This window comes from Hyalella azteca, unplaced genomic scaffold, assembly GCF_000764305.2.
Source record: "Hyalella azteca isolate HAZT.00-mixed unplaced genomic scaffold, Hazt_2.0.2 contig12009, whole genome shotgun sequence".
Lineage (NCBI taxonomy): Eukaryota > Metazoa > Arthropoda > Malacostraca > Amphipoda > Hyalellidae > Hyalella > Hyalella azteca.
The window spans coordinates 41,325-66,666 of record NW_025941981.1 but is presented as its reverse complement, the minus strand read 5'-3'; the positions used below and the strand labels follow the sequence as shown (position 1 = coordinate 66,666).

The 25,342-nt window shown below is 34.8% G+C and overlaps 1 protein-coding gene across 3 annotated transcripts in view; it reads left to right on the top strand.

The window, feature by feature from the left end:
* The window catches only part of LOC108675683 (tubulin alpha-3 chain), a 39,582-nt gene extending 15,099 nt beyond the window's left edge, over nt 1-24,483 (top strand). Inside the window, exons 1-9 of one of the 3 annotated variants that reach the window (XM_047883098.1) lie at nt 685-749; nt 11,818-12,043; nt 15,205-15,309; nt 15,791-15,984; nt 16,515-16,696; nt 17,219-17,414; nt 18,088-18,237; nt 18,861-19,050; nt 22,799-24,483. In XM_047883098.1, coding sequence (XP_047739054.1) covers nt 741-749; nt 11,818-12,043; nt 15,205-15,309; nt 15,791-15,984; nt 16,515-16,696; nt 17,219-17,414; nt 18,088-18,237; nt 18,861-19,050; nt 22,799-22,905 — 1,359 coding nt within the window. In that variant the 5' untranslated portion in view covers nt 685-740 and the 3' untranslated portion in view covers nt 22,906-24,483. Of the gene's footprint in view, nt 1-684; nt 750-10,720; nt 10,825-11,817; nt 12,044-15,204; nt 15,310-15,790; nt 15,985-16,514; nt 16,697-17,218; nt 17,415-18,087; nt 18,238-18,860; nt 19,051-22,798 lie in introns of those variants that run through there. The other 2 variants (XM_018163712.2, XM_018163711.1) reach the window with 2 other exon arrangements.
* Nucleotides 24,484-25,342: the final 859 nt, after the last annotated feature.

The following is a 25,342-nucleotide window of genomic DNA, read 5'->3' as shown; positions in this document are numbered from 1 at the left end:
AGAAGTAATTACATGGTGTTCAACACTGAACATTCCAGTTTCATCCACTAGTAGAAGCAATTACAAGGTGTCAGCCACTGCCCCATTAGTGGAATTAATTACGAAGTGTCAGCCACAAGACATTTCAATGCTTTCCATTAGTGGAAGTAATTATGAGGTGCCACCCACTGCATTTTCCAGTGCTGTCCACTAGTGGAAGTAATTGCGAGGTGTCAGCCAAGGCCCACTAGTGATCTCAATTAGTGGAAAAAATTGCGAGGTGTCAGCCACTGCCCACTATTGATCTCCACTAGTGGAAGAAATTGTGAGGTGTTAGCCACTGCACATTCCAATGCTTTCCACTAGTGGAATAAATTGTGAGGTGTTAGCCACTGCACATTCCAGTGCTTTCCACTAGTGGAATAAATTGTGAGGTGTTAGCCACTGCACATTCCAATGCGTTCCACTAGTGGAATAAATTGTGAGGTGTTAATTCTGAGCTCGCCAGTCATTTGCTTATGATATCTACTTAAAAATTTGTAGTGTCAAATAACTCGTTTCCAAAGTTTGTTAACATAAATATTATCAACCGGACTAAATAACATATTTTCCCCAGAAATAAGTGTTTACATTTAGTTTCTAATTTGTTAATGCACTTTTCAGCTGAATTCATGAAAGCCTTAGAGTCAGAAGAGAAAATTTGAAGCTCGACAGCAATTATTTTGAGGATAACTGACTAAAGAAAACGAAATTCTTCCACCATGCGCCAGGTTAGTATAGCAAGTCTCGGCAATAATATGAGTTCTTAGTGTTTGTTAGTAAGGCGATGAAATTCTTTATTAATCTGGATATTCTTTGTTCTTGGGCCAGAAGAAATTTGGCAGACTTTAGGCGTGTTGGTAGACTGCAGGCAAGTCGGTAGACTTTAGGCACGTTGGTAGACTTTAGGCACGTTGGTAGACTTTAGGCCCGTTGGTAGACTTTAAGCACGTTGGTAGACTTAAGGTACGTTGGTAGACTTTAGGCACGTTGGTGGACTTTAGGCAAGTCAGTAGACTTTAGGCACGTTGGGAGACTTTAGGCACGTTGGTAGACTTAAGGCACGTTGGTAGACTTTAGGCACGTTGGTAGACTTTAGGCACGTTGGTAGACTTTAGGCAAGTCGGTAGACTCTAGGCACGTTGGTAGACTTTATGGTAGACTTTAGGCACGTTGGTAGACTTTAGGCACGTTGGTAGACTTTAGGCACGTTGGTAGATTTTAGGCACGTTGGTAGACTGCAGGCACGTTGGTAGACTGCAGGCACGTTGGTAGACTTTAGGCACGTTGGTAGACTTTAGGCACTTTTGACTGCAGGCACGTTGGTAGACTTTGGGCACGTTGATAGACTTTAGGCACGTTGGTAGATTTTAGGCACGTTGGTAAACTTTAGGCACGTTGGTAGACTTCAGGCACGTTGGTAGACTTTAGGCACGTTGGGAGACTTTAGGCACGTTGGTAGACTTTAGGCACGTTGGTAGACTTTAGGCAAGTCTGTAGACATTAGGCACGTCGGTAGACTTTAGGCACGTTGATAGACTGCAGGCACGTTGGTAGACTGCAGGCACGTTGGTAGACTGCAGGCACGTTGGTAGAGTGCAGGTACGTCGGTAGACTGCAGGCACCTTGGTAGACTTTAGGCACTTTTGACTGCAGGCAAGTTGGTAGACTTTAGGCAAGTTGGTAGACTTTAGGCACGTTGGTAGACTTTAGGCAAGTTGGTAGACTTTAGGCACGTTGGTAGACTNAGAACATTCTCCTGCTGACTGACTCCCAGTCAGCTTTATATGCAATATTGAACACCATAAACCCCTCATACAAAGAATATGTCTACAAAATTCAAGATTTCATCTACAAAAGGCAAGCGTCCACAATACTCCAATGGGTGCGAGGACACTCTGGGGTAAAAGGAAATGAGGTTGCAGACCAGGCAGCTAATATGGGACATCAAAATCTCTATTCTGCCATGAGCACCTTGAGTGAAGAGGAAACACTCGGCGTCGTCAGGGAGAAGTTACACAAGCACTGGACCAGGACTTGGAAAGCAACTGTTGCTCACACTCAGAAAGGCACATTCATGAGTGACCTCATGACAGAACCCAGACTGCGCCCTTGGCTCTGCTTAAAGTCCCGCAGGTTAGAGTGTGCAGCTGCAAGACTCAGAATTGGTCATGCCGGTGTCAAGAGCCATCTATACAGATTCAACATGAGCAACACAGATCAATGTACCACCTGCAATGCATCGGATACAATAGCGCATTTTCTTCTGGATTGTCAACGTCATGCACTGCCAAGACAAGAGCTACAACGTAATTTAAGATGCATTAATGTTGAATTTACTCTATGTAATTTGTTGGGGGGAGGTAATCATAATGATAATGTACAACAGAAAATATTTCGATTTTTTACTTTATTCATATTGAAGTCAGGCAGGTTAGGCGAGCTGTAGGTTGCCATGCAACAGCTGTACACAAGCATGCATGACGGCCATGTACACATCTGACTACTGCCACTTATATTCTGCCTGCTGTTATCGTTGGCATATTTATAAACATCTAGACAAGTCTTTTAGGTATTTGAAGTAGGTAGCTGAGCTAGGGAGGCTAAATCAGCATTCATTTACCTTTCATGCTTTGCCTCAATTGAGCTTCTAATTTTAAGTCCATTTACTAATTACTTGTATCTTTCAAACTCCTCAAATCTTGTACGGAGCTACTAGAGAACCGATCTCCCTTAAGAGAGCACAGACTAGCTTCCTGTACTAAGAGGCTAAAAACTTGACAAGCAACAAGCTCTCAGGCCCAGCGGTCATCCATCAGGCAGACCTGTGGCTTTATGTCCACCACAGTGTGGACCCCCTGCTAAGAAGAAGAAGAGGTACTATGGGATAGTCGCAGGGATACATTGGGACACTTTACGTAATTATTAAATATAAAGTATAGACGAATTTTAAGTTAGAATTTTGTCTTTTTGTTGTTCCGTTTTTAGTAAGACAGCTAAGAATGTAATTAATGCTTCCATATTTACTGATACAAAATCAGCTGCATCCGGAACTATAAAACGTTCCAATTTTTTTAAATGACGTAAACAAAATATTTCATATTCGTCATCTTCGTTTTCTTGGGTTTGTTATTAAGCTTGCATTATACGGTTTTGGCTCAACAGAAGCAAATTCTACAAGAACGTAATCATAGAGCTTCGTTTCTCTTTGCAATGGTTTTAAAGATTTTTCAACTTTTTCCTAGCAATAATTCTGTATGTACTGCATCAGATGTTTATGTAAAATATGGAATTCTTCTTCAGATGAAGATGATGAAGTGATCCTGGTATCTCTTTTAACGAGCATATGGAGGTGAACCGTGAATTTGTTTTTCATATTGGATGATCGTTGCTTGAAGAATTGGTATGTCCTTGAACGTGGATACCTTTTGGCAATCCAGGAATTTTTCAGAATTATTTCATTTTTAATTTCCTCATTTACTCAAAATTGAAACCAACATCTTATGTATGATAATGCGCTGGTATCCATGATACTTTACTGGTCATCTTATAGGACTCAGAAATGAACTTGAACGAAAGTCTGAAAAACTCTCTGCTAATTGCCCCTATTAGCGACAGTGGACACTGTCTCAGTGTGCTCAAGGCGAACTGTTTCGTTGTACCCCAAACCACCTTTTTGAAAACATTATGCCCTCATTTTAATATTAATAAACCAGGTAACTATTACTTAAAGAAATAATTTTGAACGTATTATATGTCAATTAATCACAAAGTCGAGCTTTAATTCGAAAAATACGAACTCATATTACATTTACGTAATACATCAAGAAATTTAGTTACCATGAAACAAAATATTCATCCTTATGACGAAAGAATAGGGCAACAAGCCTCTCTGCGAATTTTATCTGGAGTAATTCTCATTTTTCTGTTACTGGGGGTTATTTTAGATGAAGCCTTTCTTTACTGTGCTGTGAGTTGCTGAACCGCAGTTGAAGGCAAGCTTCGTATTTTGTCTACCAAAGTGAATTCTGCTGAGTGCAAACAGTTTATAAAAACAGGAGATGGACCTATATATATTTGTAAAAGCTTATTTTATGTGTATGTGTCTGAAGTCTTGCCAACACCTCACTTTTTGCGGTAAAATAGGGAGGGGAAGATGGCCACAAAGAAATACTAATTGTTAAATTTGTATGTATTTAAATTTATTACGAAAGACAAAGGAGAGATGCGCAGCTTACGATGGGAGTAGAATGGCACTTCATTTTAAAATTTAAGTTTGAACTGGCCTTTCTTGAGTTAGCATCCATTAATTTTATTTTATTGGCAGTATGCTGGAAATCATGGTAAAATATTGCAGGCATTATCAATCCTGGACAATGTCAGGCTAACTTGTTTCCAATTTATTAACATGAAAAATCATTGGTATTATATGACCAAAAATATTAAATTTGCTTTATTTTTGCTCCATGCTGAATGCATTTATTATGAATTTCAAATGGTGCTTCAGGAAAGGGTTATAAATGCAGCAGATTGTTATAAGATTTTAAGATGTCTAGAATAACGGACGGAGTAATTAACGGACTGAAAAAGTTAGGCTTCACTTCACACTTCGATTAGTTTAACTTTGAAAAACGTAATATTTATATTAATATATTTGATTTTAAAGTTTAAAATCATTGTTTACTTGTCGACCTTGATGATTGAAGCTAAAGGATGTGCTTTTACATGGATCATAAGCTCGAATTTACTTTTAAAAATCCGATCTTTTTAAATAGAGGACTGCCTTAAATAGTCTTCGAAGGAAAATTTTTGAGGCCTGTGATATGGTGTTTTTTCTACAACAAAATTGATTAATAAACTAATAAAAGGGCAGCTTCGATGTTCGAGATTCCCAAAACCTAGAAATTCGCGGCCCAAATGTAATCACAAATTGTGAGTGAAAGCAGGTAGTGCAGAACTCCCACCGTGACATTTTCATCCACTTTATATACTTTTTAAGGGATGTGTATGACATCAATTATAAAAATAATCCCGTAATTGATGTGATCATTGTAACCGTTACGGCTGATGTGTATGTATTCGATGCGGGGAAATTTGTGTATTCTAAAATTCGTGCATTCTAGTCCCAAGTTTTGCGGATAGTGATTCAGGCTGCGTGCTTTATCGTTATAATGCTTAATTAATTCAGTTTTTTTCTATTTCTGGTCGCTGTACAATTTAGTCTTTTTATTATAACTATTCAACTCTCACTAAATCCTTTTATCCCGTGGGTAATTGAATAATTCAAATTAGTACTGATCACTCATCAATAAGCATCTTTCATGAAGAATATTGTTCCAATTGATTTCATTTTTATTTCCCAACAATATACAATGGTAGTATTTAGTACCATGTGATTAAAAGAAACACTCAAACAGAGCAGAAACTTTCTACACAACGCAATAAACATCCGGACCAGCATTCGGATAAAAAAATATTAAAATAAAAAAAATATATTTGATAATAAGTAATATTTTTTATTTGTTTAGCTAACAACAATTAAACGTTCATATTAAAAAGTATTACAGATTCTATCATGACGTACAAGTTTTGTGATATCCACGGCTTCATTCAGTGGAGTCGGAAACGCTAACAAGGCGCTAACTTATTTAATGCAATTTCAGTCGAAGGTTGTTTAAAAATGGCGTATCGACTCATTGCCCGCTATACATATTTCATCCTTTTCCTTCTCTGCGCTTTCTTTCACCAAAAAATGCAAAATATAATCTTTATTCAAATGGTGCTTTATAAATTCCCATGTGGCTTTTTTTTAATTCTCAATTGCTGTTAAATTAATTCTAATAAAAATTCTCACTACAATATTATTCATATAGTCAGTCCCACGAATTTTCTTTTCGATCGATATTACCGAGAAAGGAGACAATATGCGCAGCACAACGCTGAGTAGAAAACAATCTTGAACTAACCATCTTGTTTCTATAGAAAAAATTACAAAAATTTATGTTACAATCGTAAGTTTATTGATAGAATGAATTTGATAAATTTTGTTAATGGAATATATTGGATGGAATTTTTTGATGGAATAATGTGAATTCGTTGGCAGAAGGCAAGATAGGTCGTGGAAATGCTAACAAAAGGTCGTATCATTATTGCATTGGTGAGCGGCGCCGTGCGTGGAGCTCGGCGTTTGGATCAGGACATTCCTGGTTCTGGACTTAGCGTTCAAGCACGCGCCTTACGCTCCCTTCCAAAATAATCATTTTCATTAACGATTATATTCATATTACTTCGTCATCTTTGACTATAAATCTAAATGTCCAAAATTTATCACATACAAAATATTTCACATTAAATTCGGAATGAATTTGACACTGAATAAATTCAGACGGAGCTTTATCCGTTCAAAATTCGATTGATGATTTGTGCCTAAATTTTGGGGCCTTATACCTTGATTTCTGGAAACTAAACTTTAATTTCTGGGCCATATACCTTAATTTATAGACCCTATAACTTATTTTCCGGGTCCTATACCTTAATCTAACGTATTGTAATCTCAATCGAACTGAATCTTCAGTGCGCTGAATTTGTGTTCTTGAATTCGGGGAAGAATTTTCCGAAGTGATGCCTCCCAAGTCTCGAAATAAATCTCTGCACCCTGTGAGTCTTCCATTTTTTTTATCACCGTCGCCCTAAATATCACGTATAATGATGTAGCAGTAATTCCTACAGCAAACATACCCTGTGAATCTTACGAACCTGATATTTGTATCACCGTACGTATCGTTTTTAATACATGTTGTAATAATAACTACGGTAAACATACCCTGAGTCTTACGAATCTGATATTTGTGCCACCATACCCTATCGTTTTTATTACATGTCGTTGTCCTATACTATACCTACGGTAAACACACCCTACCAGTCTTCTAAACTTGTTATTTTGTGTCACCCTAATTATTGCGTAGGAGTAAATGCAACTGTAATACCAGCGGTATAACATGTGTTTCCCCATGATGGCCTTTGGGGCTTTGTACTGACTGAGCGTTTTTTTAGATTAATGTAATGTCGTTTTAATCAATAATACGTGGATTTTAATGTTAATTCCAAAGAGCAAAGAAAATATCAAGAAAAATTCTATAAATGTTCATGTACATTTAAAACATTTTAATTTAAAATATTGTGAATTTACTTTTAATTTTCTTCGCTATTAAATACTTGTTTAACTTCGGATTTTTTGCAATCATTTGGTCATCGGGCGTAAAAAGTATTCTATTCAATGGAAGAAGTTCATACCCAATTTTCCTAATAAAATTGAAATTACTGTTTTACTGATGATGCACGACGTTCGGCGGATTTCTGTCGATTCATTTACAGAGCAAAATCATCCGTAAAGCTTCCAATAAGATAATCAATCGTGCATTATATCTAATATGCTATATTTTCACACATGTTTTTAAAATTGCGAGAAACCCGCTTGTGTAGCGGTGGCTCCTCAAAAACTTTTTATTACTAGACTTTCTATTAGACTAGACTTTCTATTACTAATAGAAAGTGCACAGTTCGATACTGCATAGTACTCGTAGGTGCGAAGGCTTGCGCCTAGAAGAGATGAGGTCGACCGCTCACTTTGTTGTTAAGCAACGGGTTGGCAAACACAAACTCTGGACTAAGCGTGCAGTACTGATCGTAATATTGAAAAATAACATTTTTAATCTGGTACTCTGTGTATTTTCTCTTCAAGATAAAACTGGTATAATGTTAACTACGCATTGTGTATAACTAACTCTTAAAACTTGAATATCTTTGTATGACATTACATGAAAAAATCGTTTTGCGTGTTATACAGGCTGGCCATAATTAGTATAAAATCATAAAAATTATCCGTATCAACAGCTGCGCCGTTAAATACAAATATTTTTGAAAACTAGCAACTATTAGTCAACTTTTTACTGAATCTATAATTTTCAACCACAATTTCTCTCTATATGTATCACTTCAATTTCAATAACATTTCTTGTCAGAGGAGAAGCACGCGGCATCATTAATAACACTCACAGTGACTATAAAGCCTCTTTTGATCCCAGATTACGTGCTTCATTCGGAACATTTTTCACTTCTCAAATGGTTCTTTTGGCAGTGCTTTCGCCTGAGGAAATTTAGCCCAACGTCATTATTATTGATGTTGTTGTAATAATGCATATTATCGTTTGAATAGTGTTGAATCATTATTATCATTTGAATAGAATATCATTTTCTATTTTACGATGAATTTATTATATTCGAAATTTTATTGTATGAGACGGTTAATTTTCCAAAAATAAATTTGCGTTAATTGCAAACTACTCACCAACAACAAACAACATGCATAATTATTCATTAGTGTGTTAATAAAATTAGCTCATATACGATAGTTATATTATTTGAGTTATTATGATAGAATTTTCAGCACGGTACTTCAGAAGTCCATAGCTTTATAGGTAAAAAATTGAACATGAACATGCAGGCATTGGCAGTCTTGAGCTCGGAAATACATTATTTAAAACGAAATACCTTAAATTAATAACCGTAAGAAATAAAATTAAACTGAGAATACAGTCAAAAAGATTTGATAACCATAAGCTTTTCGCTGTCGAATCTGGCTTGTGAACAGCGCGCAGGTGAGTCGAGGGAGCGATACTCCAGGGATATTGATTTCCATAATAAATAATTCGTGCGTCGAACAAGGCGTAGCTTCTTCATACGCTCGCCCTTCTGACTCGGCTGGATTCGTTATCCGTTACGAGTCAAGATTTTTCTCAACTACAAGTGTTTAATGTGAAGATAGATAATAAATAATTAAACACGTATTATTAATCATTAAAATTAATAATGATCATTGCTTTCCAATGGTTATGTATTTGATGTTATTAATCATCATCGAACCCATGAGCCATGACCATTTGATCTACAGGAAGTGAAATGATATATCCCAAGACTTCAACATTATCACAGATTAAAAAAAATTGATTTCATCTGCATTGAAGTATTTTAATTTTTAATCGAAAATATTACTGTTAACTGAATTGCTTTCTTGTTATCTGAAAATATCAACTTAACTTTCTCCCGTCTTTCATGCGAGAATCACTTCATTTTCGCCGCTGTAATTTCAGGCCTCCTCGTAGGCCTACCACAAATTATATATTCACTGCAAGGGCCGGTGTAGAGGCTCTGCTTGTTGCAGTCTCGGTTATTCATTAGGCGTCATGTCTGCTTGTGGTGGCGTGGCAGTCACTCTTCATCATGAGTTTCCTCTTAGCCTGGAATGCTTTGAAGACTCGTGTGTATAGAGTGCGTTAATTAGACTCATATCGACCACTATACTGCTGCTCGTTCTCTCCATGGCAATACCAAGTCACAGACTTCAGTTGCTGTCCGGTGCTCGAGTGGCGAACGTTCAAAACATAAAGCTCTGCAACCCAGTGAAAATTTACAGACGCGGCAGCTTCTGATTTGGATTACCAGAAGCTGGGGCGACTCTAAATTTTGTTACCCAGTGAAAATTTACAGACGCGGCAGCTTCTGATTTGGAGTACCAGAAGCTGGGGCGACTCTAAATTTTGTTAGGAAATTTGATCATCAATGGGATTTATTCAACGTGTAATCCAGTTTCTGGATTTTCGTCTGGATCGAATGAGTTTATTTCCGATCACGAACATATCAGAAGGTGTCAAATCCATAAAAAAATTCATTTAACTAGACATTAAATTGGGCTTCTTTATTGCAATGGTTCCTAAATCCCACATATATTTTGTGATGATCTCGTATTCACTTGGATATTTTTGTAAGAATTCTTTTATGTGCAATATTTCTAATGAATTTTAAATATTTTCCATGCAAGCTATTTTGAACGTGAATCAACAAGTATAAAGTCGTCGAATCGACATGTACAATGAGAAGTTTGTAGATACATTTTGTATTTGAGTTAGATAGATCTACCATACTATGAGCAAACGTTGCCATATTTCGCAGCTAATAAACACTCACTTCTACATGCGTTAGGATTTTCCTCTTTGTTTGCAAAGTAATTTTAAATTTAGTGAACCTGTAGTGAACCAATTCTTTCTTCCTCATAGTTTAGTTGATGTTCTGTGTCGGAAGATTACATCATGCACACATAAACAAATGAGGACTCGTGTTGTAAGTTTGAATAATAACTTATATAATATCATTAATATGTAAATCAAAGAAACGAAATGCGACAAGCATATAATATATTTGATCTTCAGCGTGTAGAAAAGTTTCATTTTCTGAAATGAATGATAAACATGGTTGAGTCATTCATTGCTTTCAGAAATCTATTTTTTGACAATGGTAAATTCGAATGAATGAGAACAATGGAACAATAATATTATATATCAGTTTAGTTTAGTCAAACTAATGTGTCGAGTTAAATATTTGCATTTACGGTGGTGAATTAATAATGAAAATCACAAATTTAGATCATATCACCTCCGGCGAAAAATTAAGCATGTACCAGTATATATTTTTTGAACTTGAATTCACTGCTTCTGGAGATTTCCGCTTGTCAACGTAAAAAGTTAATTGCCAAGGCGTCTTGGAAATGCTATCGATGCGGTAACCCCCTGAAAGTTTTTACGCGAAGCTGTAGAAATATTACCTTTGACGATAAGGGATACACTTACGGCCTCATTCAATATATATATCTTCCATAATATTAAATTGTAATTTTTATTTCTTAGTTTGTAATACAGAATCGACTTCACTCGCTACAAAAAATTCAAGAACTAAAAAATGGGTTTTAGTCGGGTGAGTGCATGTTCATGAGTTTGTTGTTTTTATTTTTATCAATACTAAATTCTTTGTCGTCGTTAACCACGAATACAAGCAGCAGTTTAACCATGAATGTCAAGTCTATGTACAATCGCAATGCCGGTCCTACAAGGGGTCGCTGACTTTACAATCATTACCTAAATAAAATCAACTGATACATATAATAGGAATCATTATGCCCTAAGGTGCCGTCAAAAATGGGCTCAGATAAAATTTCCAATTGTTATTTCATACATTTTAAGTCGATTGTACAATAAGTTAATTGAAAAATCACATTACAATAATGTACCCAGTCGAATGAAATTTTTATCGCGATCATCAAGCAGCCTAATGCAAAAGTTAGCCCGCTGGGACCGAGTGGGCCAATGGCAAGCGACAGCTTATAATTTTGCTCTCAATGTCTTGATAGTTAATATTTTCACATTATAGGGCACTCAGAGGGCATGTAATAACAGCTTCCCTTTAGCACGAACATTGATCATTCTTTCGTTACTTTATTTAGAGGTATATTATTAATTTTTAACCCAATCACCTATACTTCTGTAAATTTATATTCCTTTTCAAATTCGTTCGCTAAAAGATTGCTAGTATCTGGGAACGCTAGTTATTTACTAACTAACAACCAGTCTGGTTAATCATATTAAACAACATTAATGATGTAATTTGAATGAACAACATGAATTCAGTTATAATTTATTCACGACACAAGCAGGGTGGCCCAGTAGTTACAGTTCCGAGTGCCAAGATTAGAGCAGAGAGTCGCGGGTTCGATCCCAGCACTGTGCGCCAGTTTCTGGTCAGATTCGGCGAGGAGGCCGGGCGGTTAAGCTAAGAAAATTTGAAGCAGTGAGTTGCGAGTTCAAGCCCGCATCAAGCTGTGAAAGTTCTGCAATGTTAAGAACTTGTCGGCGACAGTCCTACGGCCTACTAAACGCTGAAACTGCTATATTATTTCTTATTTCATGACAGAGGGAGTGCATCAGCATCCATGTGGGACAGGCGGGAGTGCAGATGGGTAACGCGTGCTGGGAGCTGTACTGCCTGGAGCACGGCATCCAGCCCGACGGTATGATCCTGGACGAGGAGGACGACGGTGTCCTCAACGACGACTCATTCAACACTTTCTTCAACGAGACCCAGGCTGGCAAACACGTCCCGCGTGCTATATTTGTCGACCTTGAGCCTACTGTTGTGGGTGAGCTAACTAATTGAATAATTAATTTAGATTTAATTAGCATCTAAATAATTTACTTCAGTAGTGACGGCAATTTAACGGAAAAATTCAATAGTTTTGGAAGACATTCAGTCTATCGCTGTGGGGTCAATCGATGAGATGGCTATTACTTCAGTACTTTAAATGTTTTATTTAAACAGTGCCTAAAATTCATAAGACGATATTTATGGTATTGGCATACCTGTATCATTGTTATGAAATTACGCCTGGGCAACGCGAAGAATGCAATTTTCATACATATGATAATTCGGCAGTCATTATATATGTTTATAATCTCACAATTTTTTTCAAATATTAATGAGAGATATGCAAGCTGAAATAGTATACGGACTTTGAAACGAGGATTTAACTATCGTCATTTTACTTCCAAGGTTAAGCTTACTCGGATTCGCAAATATGCGGTTGTATGCAAAGTTATCAGTGTTCGCTGTATAGCGGATATTGATAATGTCTTGGTATCTTTGGATGGGTAGCTGCGATAGGTGCGAAATGTGCAGAGCTATGTCGGATCCCACACTGTCGTAGCAAAAATCTAGATATTTTACCGCCTGATATATTTTTCAAGGTCCCTGTTGCAAGCCAATGAAATATCAGTAGGTGCAAAATTATTTTTTGAAGACCAGCTAGTGTACAGACAAAATACAACATGCAGGTTGTTAATTGATGACTGATCGTGGGAAAAGCATTGGGATACAGTCTCCGACATTTGAAGGCATAATATTGGGCGCAACAGGAATAGAATTGTAGAACTGAAGAACACTAGGTTGTCAAAACTTTTCACTATACTTAAATTTAAAAAAATTAATTCGGACATGTATGGGGATTATAGCAGAAATTAACGAAACTCTCAGTCCCAAGACATAAGTGTTTGACATACGTAAACTCAAGTTACGAAATAGTGATATGGTCAATCAGATACGGATTAGATCCAATAAAATTAAATAGCCCAATGACTAACTATTACACAGTGCAAGTTAGTTCTTTAATGGTGCTGTTTTTGGGGATGGGAAGAAACGAGAATGTCTTAACCTGATAGACGAACACTTCTAACACCCCAATTTTACGTTCTGTCTTGCGAGCTACTTCATCAACTCAGCGCAAATGTGCTCTGTTAAACTTTACGCAATGCTGTTTATTCATTTTAAAATAATATGTGTTTAAAAATTAATAATTATTAACACTTCCAGCAAGTCCAGTGTGTCCGATGTTACACATGTACAATAAAATTTCTAATTTGTGAACAAACGATCTAAAGTGAACAAACTTTTAGATCGATTGGACAGGAAGAAGTGTGTTAAATACATTAAATTAAATATAAGATACGTAGCAGACGAAATTATTTTTAAAATATTTTTTATACTAAAAAATTTTTGTTTAAACTCTCAAAATGATTTGTTCTGTCAATCGATTCATGCATTGTGTCCAACTTTACGCAAGTGTGCAAAATTTCAGATCGATTGGAAAAGTAGATGTGTGTTAAATATCGATTATAAAATTTGTAGCAAACAAACAAACAAACGATAAGAAATGAAGTTGAAGAGAAGTGTTGAAATTAACCCCTGTTTTGGCGTTCAAGTACGTTGCTCTACCTCAGACTGTATTGGAGAGTTTCAAAAATTCAAATTTCCCGTAAAAATTTCAAAAATATCTGTCCTACACTACACGGAAATTCGTTTACTGAATGGTGGTCTGAGTGCGACTAAGAGATATATGTTTGAATACAATGTATAACTGTAGGAGCTACTTAATTCTGATTGACATGTTGTTGATTGGTGTAAATATATACACTAACTGTTATAATACAACTACATAACATAATGTATTGGTACCAGTTTCGATTATGCCTTGTTACCTGTAGCCGATTGTTAACCACCTGGCCCCCTTGTCGATGCCTTATAGAATTTTCGTAACTCGTTGCGGGTTTTGAACTTTCAACTTGCTGTTCCAATCTTCCTAATCCCAATCACTCGGCTGCCCGAGCTGGAAGATTTTTTTGTTAATGATTCCAAAATTTCCTACTAATCCATGCTTCATCCGGGATATTTTAGCCCTTAAATCCTGCTACTGCACATTTTTGTTATGAATATTTACATTTTTTATATAAGCTGTCTAATATGTAACAAACATGACTGAAGAATTTTCTGCGGAAATACTTTGAGCTTAAAAATGCATATTTGGAATACAATGCTCAAATTATTATAATTAAGCTATTTATGCACCAAGTAAATGGCGTCGAAATAACGTTGATTACGTGTTGTTTTCATTGAAAAAACATTTAACAAGGTTTCTTCAATGTCAGGCGCCTGCTAATAAATATAATAGTTTGCATCAGCCCTTCATAGTTTTTAAATATAATAGTTTGTCAAGCCCTACATAGTTATTAAATATAATAGTTTGTCAATCCCTTTAGAGCATTAAATATAATAGTTTGTCAAGCCCTACATAGTTATTAAATATAATAGTTCGTCAAGCCCTTTATAGGCATTAAATATAATAGTATGTTTAAATATAATAGTTTGCATCAGCCATTTATCGTTATTAAATATAGTAGTTTGTCAAGTGCTTTATAGGCATTAAATATAATAGCTTGTCAAGCCCTTTATAGGCTTTAAATAAAATAGTTTGTCAAACCCTTCATAGTTATTAAGTACTTTGCAGCAGCAATTTATGGTTATTAAATATAATAGTATGTCAAACCCTTTATAGGCAATAAATGTAATAGCTTGCATCAGCCCTTTATAGTTACGTACTATAATATAATAGTAATATTATATTATAATTTAATAAATAAATATATAAATAAATATATATAATATAAATATTATATTATAAGAAAATTATAATGTAATATATATTAAATTTCATAATAGCTTGCATCAGCCCGCTATAGTTATTAAATATAATAGTTTATCAAACCCTTTATAGGCATTAAATATAATAGTTTGTCAAACCTTTTATAGCATTAAATATTATAGTTTGTCAAACCCTTTAATAGGCATTAAACATAATAGTTTGCATCAGCCCTTTATAGGCATTAAACATAATAGCTTGCATCAGCCCACTATAGTTATTAAATATAATAGTTTGTCAAGCCCTTTACGACATGGACTTGTGGTGCGCAGATGAAGTACGCACGGGCACGTACCGTGAGCTGTTCAACCCGTCTGGACTGATCACAGGCAAGGAGGACGCCGCTAACAACTACGCCAGGGGTCACTACACTGTTGGTTGGTATCAGCCTATAATATTGAATTTTATCTGCATATGGTACGCAAATAATTTTAAAAACGTTATAATTTGAACTTTTTTCTTAGAAATGTTTTTTTATTTGCATATGACATTCAAAATTATTTTCAAAAACTTATGATTTTAATCTTTTTAGAAATGTGTTTTTAAGTAAGTAGGGGATTGACTTATTCGTCTTTGATTCAAGCGTTGACTCAATTTTTGATCAAATATTTGTTCTTTGTTTCTTTGAAATAAAAATTTAATTAATATTAACATAAACAAATTCCCTTGAAATTTTAAGAAATTATTTCAAACGTTCATAACAATTTATGTATTTTAAAAATCCATACATTTTTATTAAATATATTTCTCTCCACCTCGCTGAATTTTGAATTTCGTAAAAAAATATTAAAATTCAAATAAAATATTCGAATGTTTTTATACGTCGCACATATAGCCTTTGTATATGTATATTGACAGGCAAAGAACAAATAGAGACCGTGATCGACGCCATCCGCAAGCAGCAAGAGCTGTGCTCGGGACTGCAAGGCTACCTCATCTTCCACTCGTTCGGGGGCGGCACTGGGTCAGGGTTCGCTTCACTCCTCATGGACAGACTCGCTCTTGAGGGCAAGAAAAGCAAACTTTGCTTCTCTATCTACCCCGCTCCTCAGGTATTATATATTTTATTAATTGCATGTTGTTATACCAGGTATAATTACTGAGTGTAAAACTAAAATTGATATGTTACGTTGGCAGACGTAATATATCAATAGCATGGACAGACTGGCTCTTGAGGGCAAGAAAAGCAAACTTTGCTTTTCTATCTACCCCGCTCCTCATGTATTATATCATGGATTAGTTGAATTGACATCATGAATTAGCATGATATAATATCATGAATTAGTTAGAATGTTACCTGGACACTCGACGAATTTTTCTGACGTGACATGCAGACATTTGTTTATAGTATAATATGATAGATAGCGAAAAAAAGACAGTTTTATTTGTCTTCATACTTTGAGTCGTTTAAAAAACAGCATTTTGATTCAATCCGTTAATTCACAGTCACATTTATTTTTTCACACATCTTTTCAAATATTTTCTAGGGGCGCGTAAATTCGCTTTTAAATTTTTTAGAATATGCAAAATGGCTGCCGCACCATTTACAAAAATGTTAGAATATGCAAAATGGCTGCCGCAGGTTTCTACCGCGGTGGTTGAGCCCTACAACTCCGTGCTGTTCACCCATACGACTCTGGAGCACGCTGATGTCGCCTTCATGGTGGACAATGAAGCTATCTACGACCTGTGTCGTAAAGAACTCAGTATCACTCGGCCCACCTACACTAACCTAAACAGGATCATCGGTCAGGTCGTTTCTAGGTAAGTAGATCGGAATTTTCGTAGCATTTGTAATTCAAAGTTTCATATATATATATTGATTTTTTACGTCTCGTTTAATTCTGGTGGTATTTGTCAGTAAATAATTAAAAAATTTCAAATATTTTTTAATATTACTTCTCGTTTTAACTAAATTTTCTCGTTTTAATTAAATTTTAAATTTTCACTTCTCGCTTAATTCTAGTGGCATTTGTGAGTAAACAGTTGAAAATTTCCAAAAATTATTTTTAATATTAGTTCTCGTTTTAATGAAATTTTCTCGTTTTACTTACATTTTAAATTTTTACTCCTCGTTTAATTCTGGTGGCACTTGTCAGTAAATAGTTCAGTCTATTAAAATATTTTTCCCCCAAATACTTCTCGTTCAATTCTGCTGGCGGTGTTTCTCAGTAAATACTTAAAAAAATTCCAAACTTTTTTAATATTACTTATTAAATTTTTATTTTGCAACCCATTTAATTCCAGCTCACTCATTAATTTCCATAAAATATTTTTTCCCCACAGCATCACCGCATCTCTGCGTTTCGACGGCGCTCTGAACGTGGACCTGACGGAGTTCCAGACGAACCTCGTGCCGTACCCGCGCATCCACTTCCCGCTGGCGACGTACGCGCCCATCGTGGCTGCTGACCGCGCTAAGCACGACAATAATGACGTCAAGCAGATCACCAAGAAGTGCTTCGAGCCGCAGCATCAGATGGTTAGTGATGATGATAGTGAGAATAATGATCCATCTGGAGCATCAGCATCAGATGGTTAGTGATGATTATATTGAGAATAATGATCCCTCTCGAACCGCGACGTCAGATGGTTAGTGATGACATTGAGAATATTGATTCCTCTGGAGCTGCAGCACAAGATGGTTAATGATGATGATATTGAGAATAATTATTCCCTCTGGAGCCACAACAGCAGATGGTTAATGATATTGATATTACCAGATGCTAAATGATAGTGATATAGAACGTACTAATAATGATATAGAACGTACATAATTTTTCGAGATTCATCACCTGATGGTGCGAGTGCACTGATTCCCTTGTAAAACCTGTTTTTGTCCAACAAAAAATCAAGTTGCAGTTGGTACTACTATAGAGTTTTCTTCGTCTGAGTGTTCTTGTCATCATATGATCTTTTCAAAGATAAATGAAAAGTTTCAATGCATAAAAACATTTTCCTTTCATTATAACGCGAGCTTTTGCGTTAGATGGCGGAAATTCTGCCGTTTATCAGGCCACATCATTTACTTCTCGTCCTAGAACGAGTGGGTTCATCATAATTGAAATTAATTGACATCTCCAATCACATGAATTTATTTTATTATTAAATTTTTCATCAATATTGGGTGCTTTAATCAGTTTTTTCATCTTCAGGTCAAGTGCGACCCCCAGACCGGGAAATACATGGCGTGTTGCCTCCTGTATCGGGGTGACGTCATCCCGAAATATGTTAATGGCGCCATCACTGAAATTAAGGAAAGCAAGAAAGTCTCCTTCGTGGACTGGTGCCCAACTGGCTTCAAGGTGCGTTGTATGTATACACGGGTGCAGGGTAATGTGGGTGGGTAATCCTGACCCTGTTTGGCCCAACATGATAGCTTATCAGCACTATGTTTGCTTCATGCTCATGCTCAGTGCACAAAGTACAGTAGGTTGGACATTTAAACATTATTTTGGACATTATGCCCCATTTATTTTTCTGCATGTGCAATTGATCTGTTGTGCAAGAGGCGATCGTCGAAAATTTTTTACTTTTTCTAGAAATATCATAAGAAACGTTCATCAAAATACACTGTCATGTACTTTTTTCACCATGCGTCGATAGAAAGAAATGAGTGAGCACCTAAAATAATATTTTGACAGTATAATTACATAGGTATTACAATACGAATTATACGATTAACGAAATTGAAGCTAAATATGGAAAAAATTGTTACGTATAAAATTAAAGACGCCACATCGTTATTGTTGACCACATCGTTATTGTTCGAACGCATCAATAGCATCTCGAGCTAGCAATTATACTTAAATCTCGTTGGTACATTGCAGTTATTATAACAAATCAAGAAATTTAATAAATTATCAACACGTATCCGGTATTCAAAATGAAATGGTAATTCTGATGTAAATTTATTCACCGTTTACAGGTAGGCATCAACTACCAGCCTCCCACAGTTGTGCCTGGCGGTGACCTAGCGAAGGTAGAGCGCGCCGTGTGTTGTCTCTCCAACACGACCGCTATACGCACGGCCTGGCAGCGACTCGATCACAAGTTCGATCTGATGTACGCTAAACGCGCATTCGTGCACTGGTTTGTCGGCGAAGGCATGGAAGAAGGTAAGAGACTATACAATAACCGCAAAATAATCCTGTATATAATAATAATGTTTGATGAAAGGAAACCGTTCAGTGTAGATAAAATTATGTTTTTGCAGGTTCAATAATCAGATATTAGGTCGGTTAAGAAGACGTTAAGTAATCAAAGTTATGTGGCCGGTGGGTACTAATTATTATTATATACTTAATAATATGAATGACTTGAATTTTATGACTTGAGGTCATATGACTTGATTTAATATATGGTGGTAGACTCAAATAAGTTTCTGGGAGAGTATGTGGCTTGATTGTGGAGTCTTTTGAAAAGAAGTCTGTCTTCCGTTGAGATTAATCTTTCAGTTGATTTTTTAATTGTATTTGTTTATCAGGAAGAAGGCAGCCTAAACGGTATTGTAAATATTTTATATATTGTACAATGTAAGTAAAGTTCCTGGTATATATAACGGTTACAGTTCACAGCTCGAACTACACGATCTTCATTTTCTGTTCATTACAGCCAGCCTATATATGTTGTATCAAGAGTACATCTATGTTCGTCTTAGCGTTGCCATTCAGTAGTTTTAAGGAACTCACAATTCTCCAATCTCGCCAAACAATGACAATTCGTTCGGAAATTTTTGGATTCGTTCGCCCCCGTAGGTCACTAGGTTGTGTTAAAAATGTGCTCTTTCTATTGTAAAATTTGAAAATAATATCTGATGTTTTGTATCTTACCGCGATATTAGTTTCATGTAACATAGGAATATTATTTAGCAAATAATTCCGCCGTCATTGCCATTGTTTATACTCATCGTACGTAGTAGCCATGAAGTCCCTCGTACAAGTTTTCCTAACTTTTAAATCCACCGTAACAAATCATAACATTTCCATGTTAAAAATCATTGAGGCTAAATACTTTAATTAAGGAAACAACAAAGTCTATAAATAATAATGCTTTCGGGATTTATGCATTTAAATCCAAAAAGCGAATTCAATCTCTAGAGTACTTTAATTAATGAAAATTTCCAACGTACAAGAAATGAAATTAAAATAAATTGTCCAACTAAACAATTGAAACGAGCCCAAAATCATCTAAACCTAAAAATACTCAATCCATTAAATGCTCAAATCCATTTCAAATGCTCTGAATTATCACAGGAGAGTTTAGCGAGGCCCGCGAAGACACCGCTGCCCTGGAAATGGATTACCTGGAAGTTGAAAGTCCAGATGCCGATGAGTTGGAAGACGAATAACGAGGGGCTTTTCTTTATTTCTCAGGCCAGACAGAAAATCTTTGATAATTTTCAGCTATTATTTATAACGTCTTGGGAGCGATCCCTGTTTAAAATAAACATTTTCTTGACACATTTTGTCAGAATTAATAAATTTTCTGGCTACTTAGATTTTAATAGAATAATTTCGAATAATAGAAGTGAGCTGACACTGCCATATTTTGCTTTACGTAAGGAAAAGTAGGTATGCTGAAATTAATGTGAAATCAAACAATTTATCAAATTTCTTGCATTGGACTCCACTTGATTATTGATAATCAGAATTAATGAACAGAAATTGCGCATTAACAATTCATGTCATGTTACAAACCGGCCATTCTTGAGTTTAAATTTCCGCTATTATATAAAGTTAATACGAAGTACTCTTATTCCAAATATCGTCAATACGAGTGAGCTTACTACTTCTAGAGGATGGATGGAACAGAAGTTTTCAAAATCGGTTCGTTTGTTATGTTTTATTTTTTCAGTGTAGAGATGCTCTTCAAATTATTGGCAAGCAGCATGGCTGGCTCACTCATGTTCTAATTGAGTAATAGATGTTTTTATGTATATATACATATATATTTATATTTATATGTCGACCAATTACCGCCCCTAAGAAACTAAACGTCAGCTTAATATCATTCTTTATTTTCAATGGTAACTTAATTGGCGGTAAAGGGTTGACCTTCGCCGTAACTACTCAGTTTGTTTCATATCACAGTAATGCACGTCTCGTACCCACATTGTCGGAACAGGATTCCATGTTAATTATGGATAATTCACCACTTATTATACAACAAATAACCACTCCATTCAAACGTGGATTCTTTGTTAGGGAAGGAATTAAAAAAATGTTAAACCTCTAATGCTCATGAAAATTGCATTAAAAAATCGTGAACGCTCACAATACTCCACTCCAAATCGAACATTTTTGTAAATATTTTTCCATTATTTCTCACGTACACTTAAATAAGACATTGTTAAATAATTCATACCCAGCAAAAAATGATTCTTTTGGGAGTTCTATATTTTAATTTATAAACCCAACTTTGTACCAATTACATGTAAGACGAGAACAAGATTGTCGAAGTTGTCAATATTCTCGCATATTAAGTAGGAATACCATTGAAAACACAATATCCGCTTTGTTGTAATTTCCAAATATATTGTATCCTGCATTACGGTAGTAAACAACTTTCTGTCAGCTTCATCTTGAATGTTTGACGTAATTGCCATATTATTGTCGAAATATTCGTTTCATGTTAATCCGTTGCACCTATCCTTGACATCCTATTTGATTTGTATAAAAATCTGCATTTCATCAGTACATTTCTTATTGTTTATCTTTTGGTTACTAAATAACAATTACGCATTTATTTTTGGCAGACAATTTTTAAATCTCTAAAGTGAAGCCATGGGATGTATTCCCATTACTCACGATAATTCTTTATTTCTAAATATTTCATACTGTACAATTGATCATTCATCACATGCTAGCAAAAATTCTGTCTTTGGAAAAAATCTTTAATCCTTATTCGAAATTTCAAACTTATTTCAAATTTCAACGTTTTCAAAAGACATCAACGTTTGTCTATTATTTACTGTAGTTTCATATTGTAAAACTTTCTTCTTCAAGAGCTTCTAGACTTTGAATTCAAGATTTTCTGTTGTAGATTCTTCTACTTCAGTAGTTATTATTTCTATGCATATAATCTTTGTTAGACCATCGGTAGAGAAGATGTTGGTAGCTATTATAATAGTAACGCTAGTTACTCTGATAATTCTGTGTGTAATATTAGTGACATTGTCATCATGTTGGTAACCTGAAATGATTATTTCAGCATTACTATTTGTGGTTAAGCTCTACTCGAGTTCAATTTCATACATGTTCCAATAGGAGTAAAGTAAATTTTATCCAACCTGTCGGCACTGTATAAAATTATTTCGAACTAACGAATAAAACAATTTTAGCTCTGTAAATTTTCGTGAAACTGCACAAGTACAATAAAATATTTTCAACTCTGAAGCACTGAAAATGAAAGTTTCAACATCATGGTAAAATAAACATGCATCCACCAAAACTTGATATCAGAAACACTCTGCATAAAATGCACCCAAGTATCACTAATTTCCAAAGCCGCATTGATTGCCTTTGCCTAATGTTTCTTATGATGTTGGATGGCAAAAAATATGTATAACCACAAAATTGTTCGAATAATTGAGCTGTATGGCACAATGTGCATGTCAAAGGTATGGAGTAATTTCAAATAATATCTTACATTCTATTGATCCAACACAAGAATGTGTTTTCTATTAAACAACTCTCAACTATTGCTAAATGATGATCATTAATTGGAACTGTAAACTATTATTACTTTACTTTTGCCCCAATTCCAATGGTGATAAGTAAAATTTTATAATCGAGTAATATCTATTTAAATATTCACTTATTGCACTTAATTAATTTATTCCTAATGGTCAAATTTGTGACGCAGGTGAGTTCGCTGAAGCTCGCGAGGACTTGGCTGCTCTCGAGATGGACTACAACGAAGTGGAGGAGAGCGCCACCATGCCAGAAGACGATGAGGATGAAGATTACTAAATTTAGCCATTTACATCATAACTCGTTCTTTACAACAATCAATTATAAATATGATTTTCAAATTATCATTTATAGCAGCAGAGACTATATCATTTTATCGATGTTGATAATGAAGAAGCACATTTTTGACCGAATTACATATCAATTCTTTTCAAAATTTGTCCCATCGTTAATCAGGACAACAATCAAATTATAATTAGAATTATCCAATTATCATTTATAGCAGCAGAGACTATATCATTTTATCGATGTTGATAATGAAGAAGCACATTTTTGACCGAATTCCATATCAATTATTTTCAAAATTTGTCCTTCGTTTAATTGAAAATAGATACCTCCCTAATTTAGGTGGTATGAAAAGAGATGCCACTTTAATTCTGGTGGTACGAGAAAAGATCCCTTCTTGATTAAGTTGGTATGAGAGTAGATGCCTAATTTATTCAAATTATAATCAGAAAAAGAATGCAAACATACTTGACAACGCAATGGAATAAGATATTTGACGACACAAAATTCAACAATGGATATATGAAGAATGAAATTAATTACATGGCTCTGCTTTATGGTGGAAGCGTTGCAATTATGATGGATGAAGTCATATCCAGGGACCAATGTTGACTAAAGATGCGTGGCGGATTTTATTGCCTTTATATTATAAGTGAAATTACATCTGTTGCATTCCGAGCTCATAAGCTGAGCTAGTTTGTAGCTAAGATATTATTGGCTAGACGGTAATTTCGATTCGTTAATCTCGAGATTTTATCGTTAGCTATAATGTTTGATGTTGAATTTTTAGTTGATATATAGTTGAAATATTAAAACTGGCGTATCGATAAAATCGCCATTGATTACTGTGCAAAGCTTGCAAAAAATTAGAGATGTGGCAAAAAGCAACAAGTTTTGAAATTTCAATTGTAGTCGAACAAGACTTCAAAAACGAAGCTTCATTTTAAAGTCTTAGACATTATTTCGCGTTGTGTAAAATTTGGTTTATTGATGTATTCCTTAGAAGTCCGTTTACTAAATCCTTCTAGTCCATGTCCGTCCAGTTCTACTCTATAATTCCGTCCTATTATTAACATAGAAGAGTTTTCATAGGCTAAGTAAAAATATATATTTGATCGCGTTACACTCTACGCGAGGCCAGTCGCATGCAGGAGTGAGGATTTTTAATTTATTCTCGTTAATTATTTATTTATTAATTAATTTTAATTTAATCTCGTTAATTATTTAGTAAATTAGTGTTTCTCGTGCTTACCTTACATAATGTCGAGTGGTTGAGCTCAAAATTAGCATAAAAAATAATAAAAAATGAGTTGAGTTTTCTGCTCTTTGACTGTCTTACTTCATGTGAAAATTAGATAAATTAAAGAAAAAAATATGAGGATAAGTAATTAATTAATTACAGAGTTGAACAATTTTTAATGCTCTCTATTGCAGCAAGATTAGTCTGTTTGAAGATAACATCTCGTAGTCTATTTATTTTCAATTGGAAATAATTCAAATTTAATAGTGTAAAGTTTCATATCCTAATTATTGAAAGCTGAATGCTTAATATAGTTCTGAAGTATAATTAAAGCTGGCTTTTATTTTCCTCGTCAATTTATTCGTCACAAGCTGTAATTTTGGCTTCTGGGAATTTTTCGTACTATTTAGAACACTTTCGTTATGCAATCATTATTAAAAGGAAGGATGATTTTATAATTTGCAAGGATCATTTAACTATAATCGGAGATTTCGGTCACTAAAGTTAATTGATGGTTATTCAAAATTCAGCAAGAAGTACTTCTTTAATTTGTAAATAAAATAGCTAAAAGATCCCCAAGAGCATCTCTAACACATAAAAAACTACGTATATGCATTTTATTTTAAAAAGCTAAAATGTGAAAAATATCAATATGATAAGTGAAATGCCAATACAATAATTCTGAAACGATAAACAATCCAATTCAATTTATCACTTTTTGAACCATTTTATTAAGTAAAGGTTAAACATAACGTCTGTTCATAAAATTTCTGTGCATCAATAAATAAACACTCCAAACAAAATTATTTAAAATTACAATCTGGTATTTTGATAAACCATAGAAAATTACGGTCATGCACAAATTATATGTACATACACTATAAGACTATATTATGTCTTTCCATTCATATGATTAATTAAATGGTGGAAAACTTTATTACAGTCAAAAAAATGCAATTTTTATTCAAGTAATTTTAATAGACAAGATAATTATATTCAGCACAAGAAATTATGGTATCCCCTAAAAGATTATTTCTTCTCTTTTTAGAGTTTCTTGAAGTATTCTAAGTGGTATTTCAATTCAATGAAGAAGATTTAAGGTTGTATGCTAAATTTAGTAAAAATTAATCGAAAATCATGTGAATAAGTTAATACCATATCTGAAATGTTTTTGATAAATATTTAAATTAC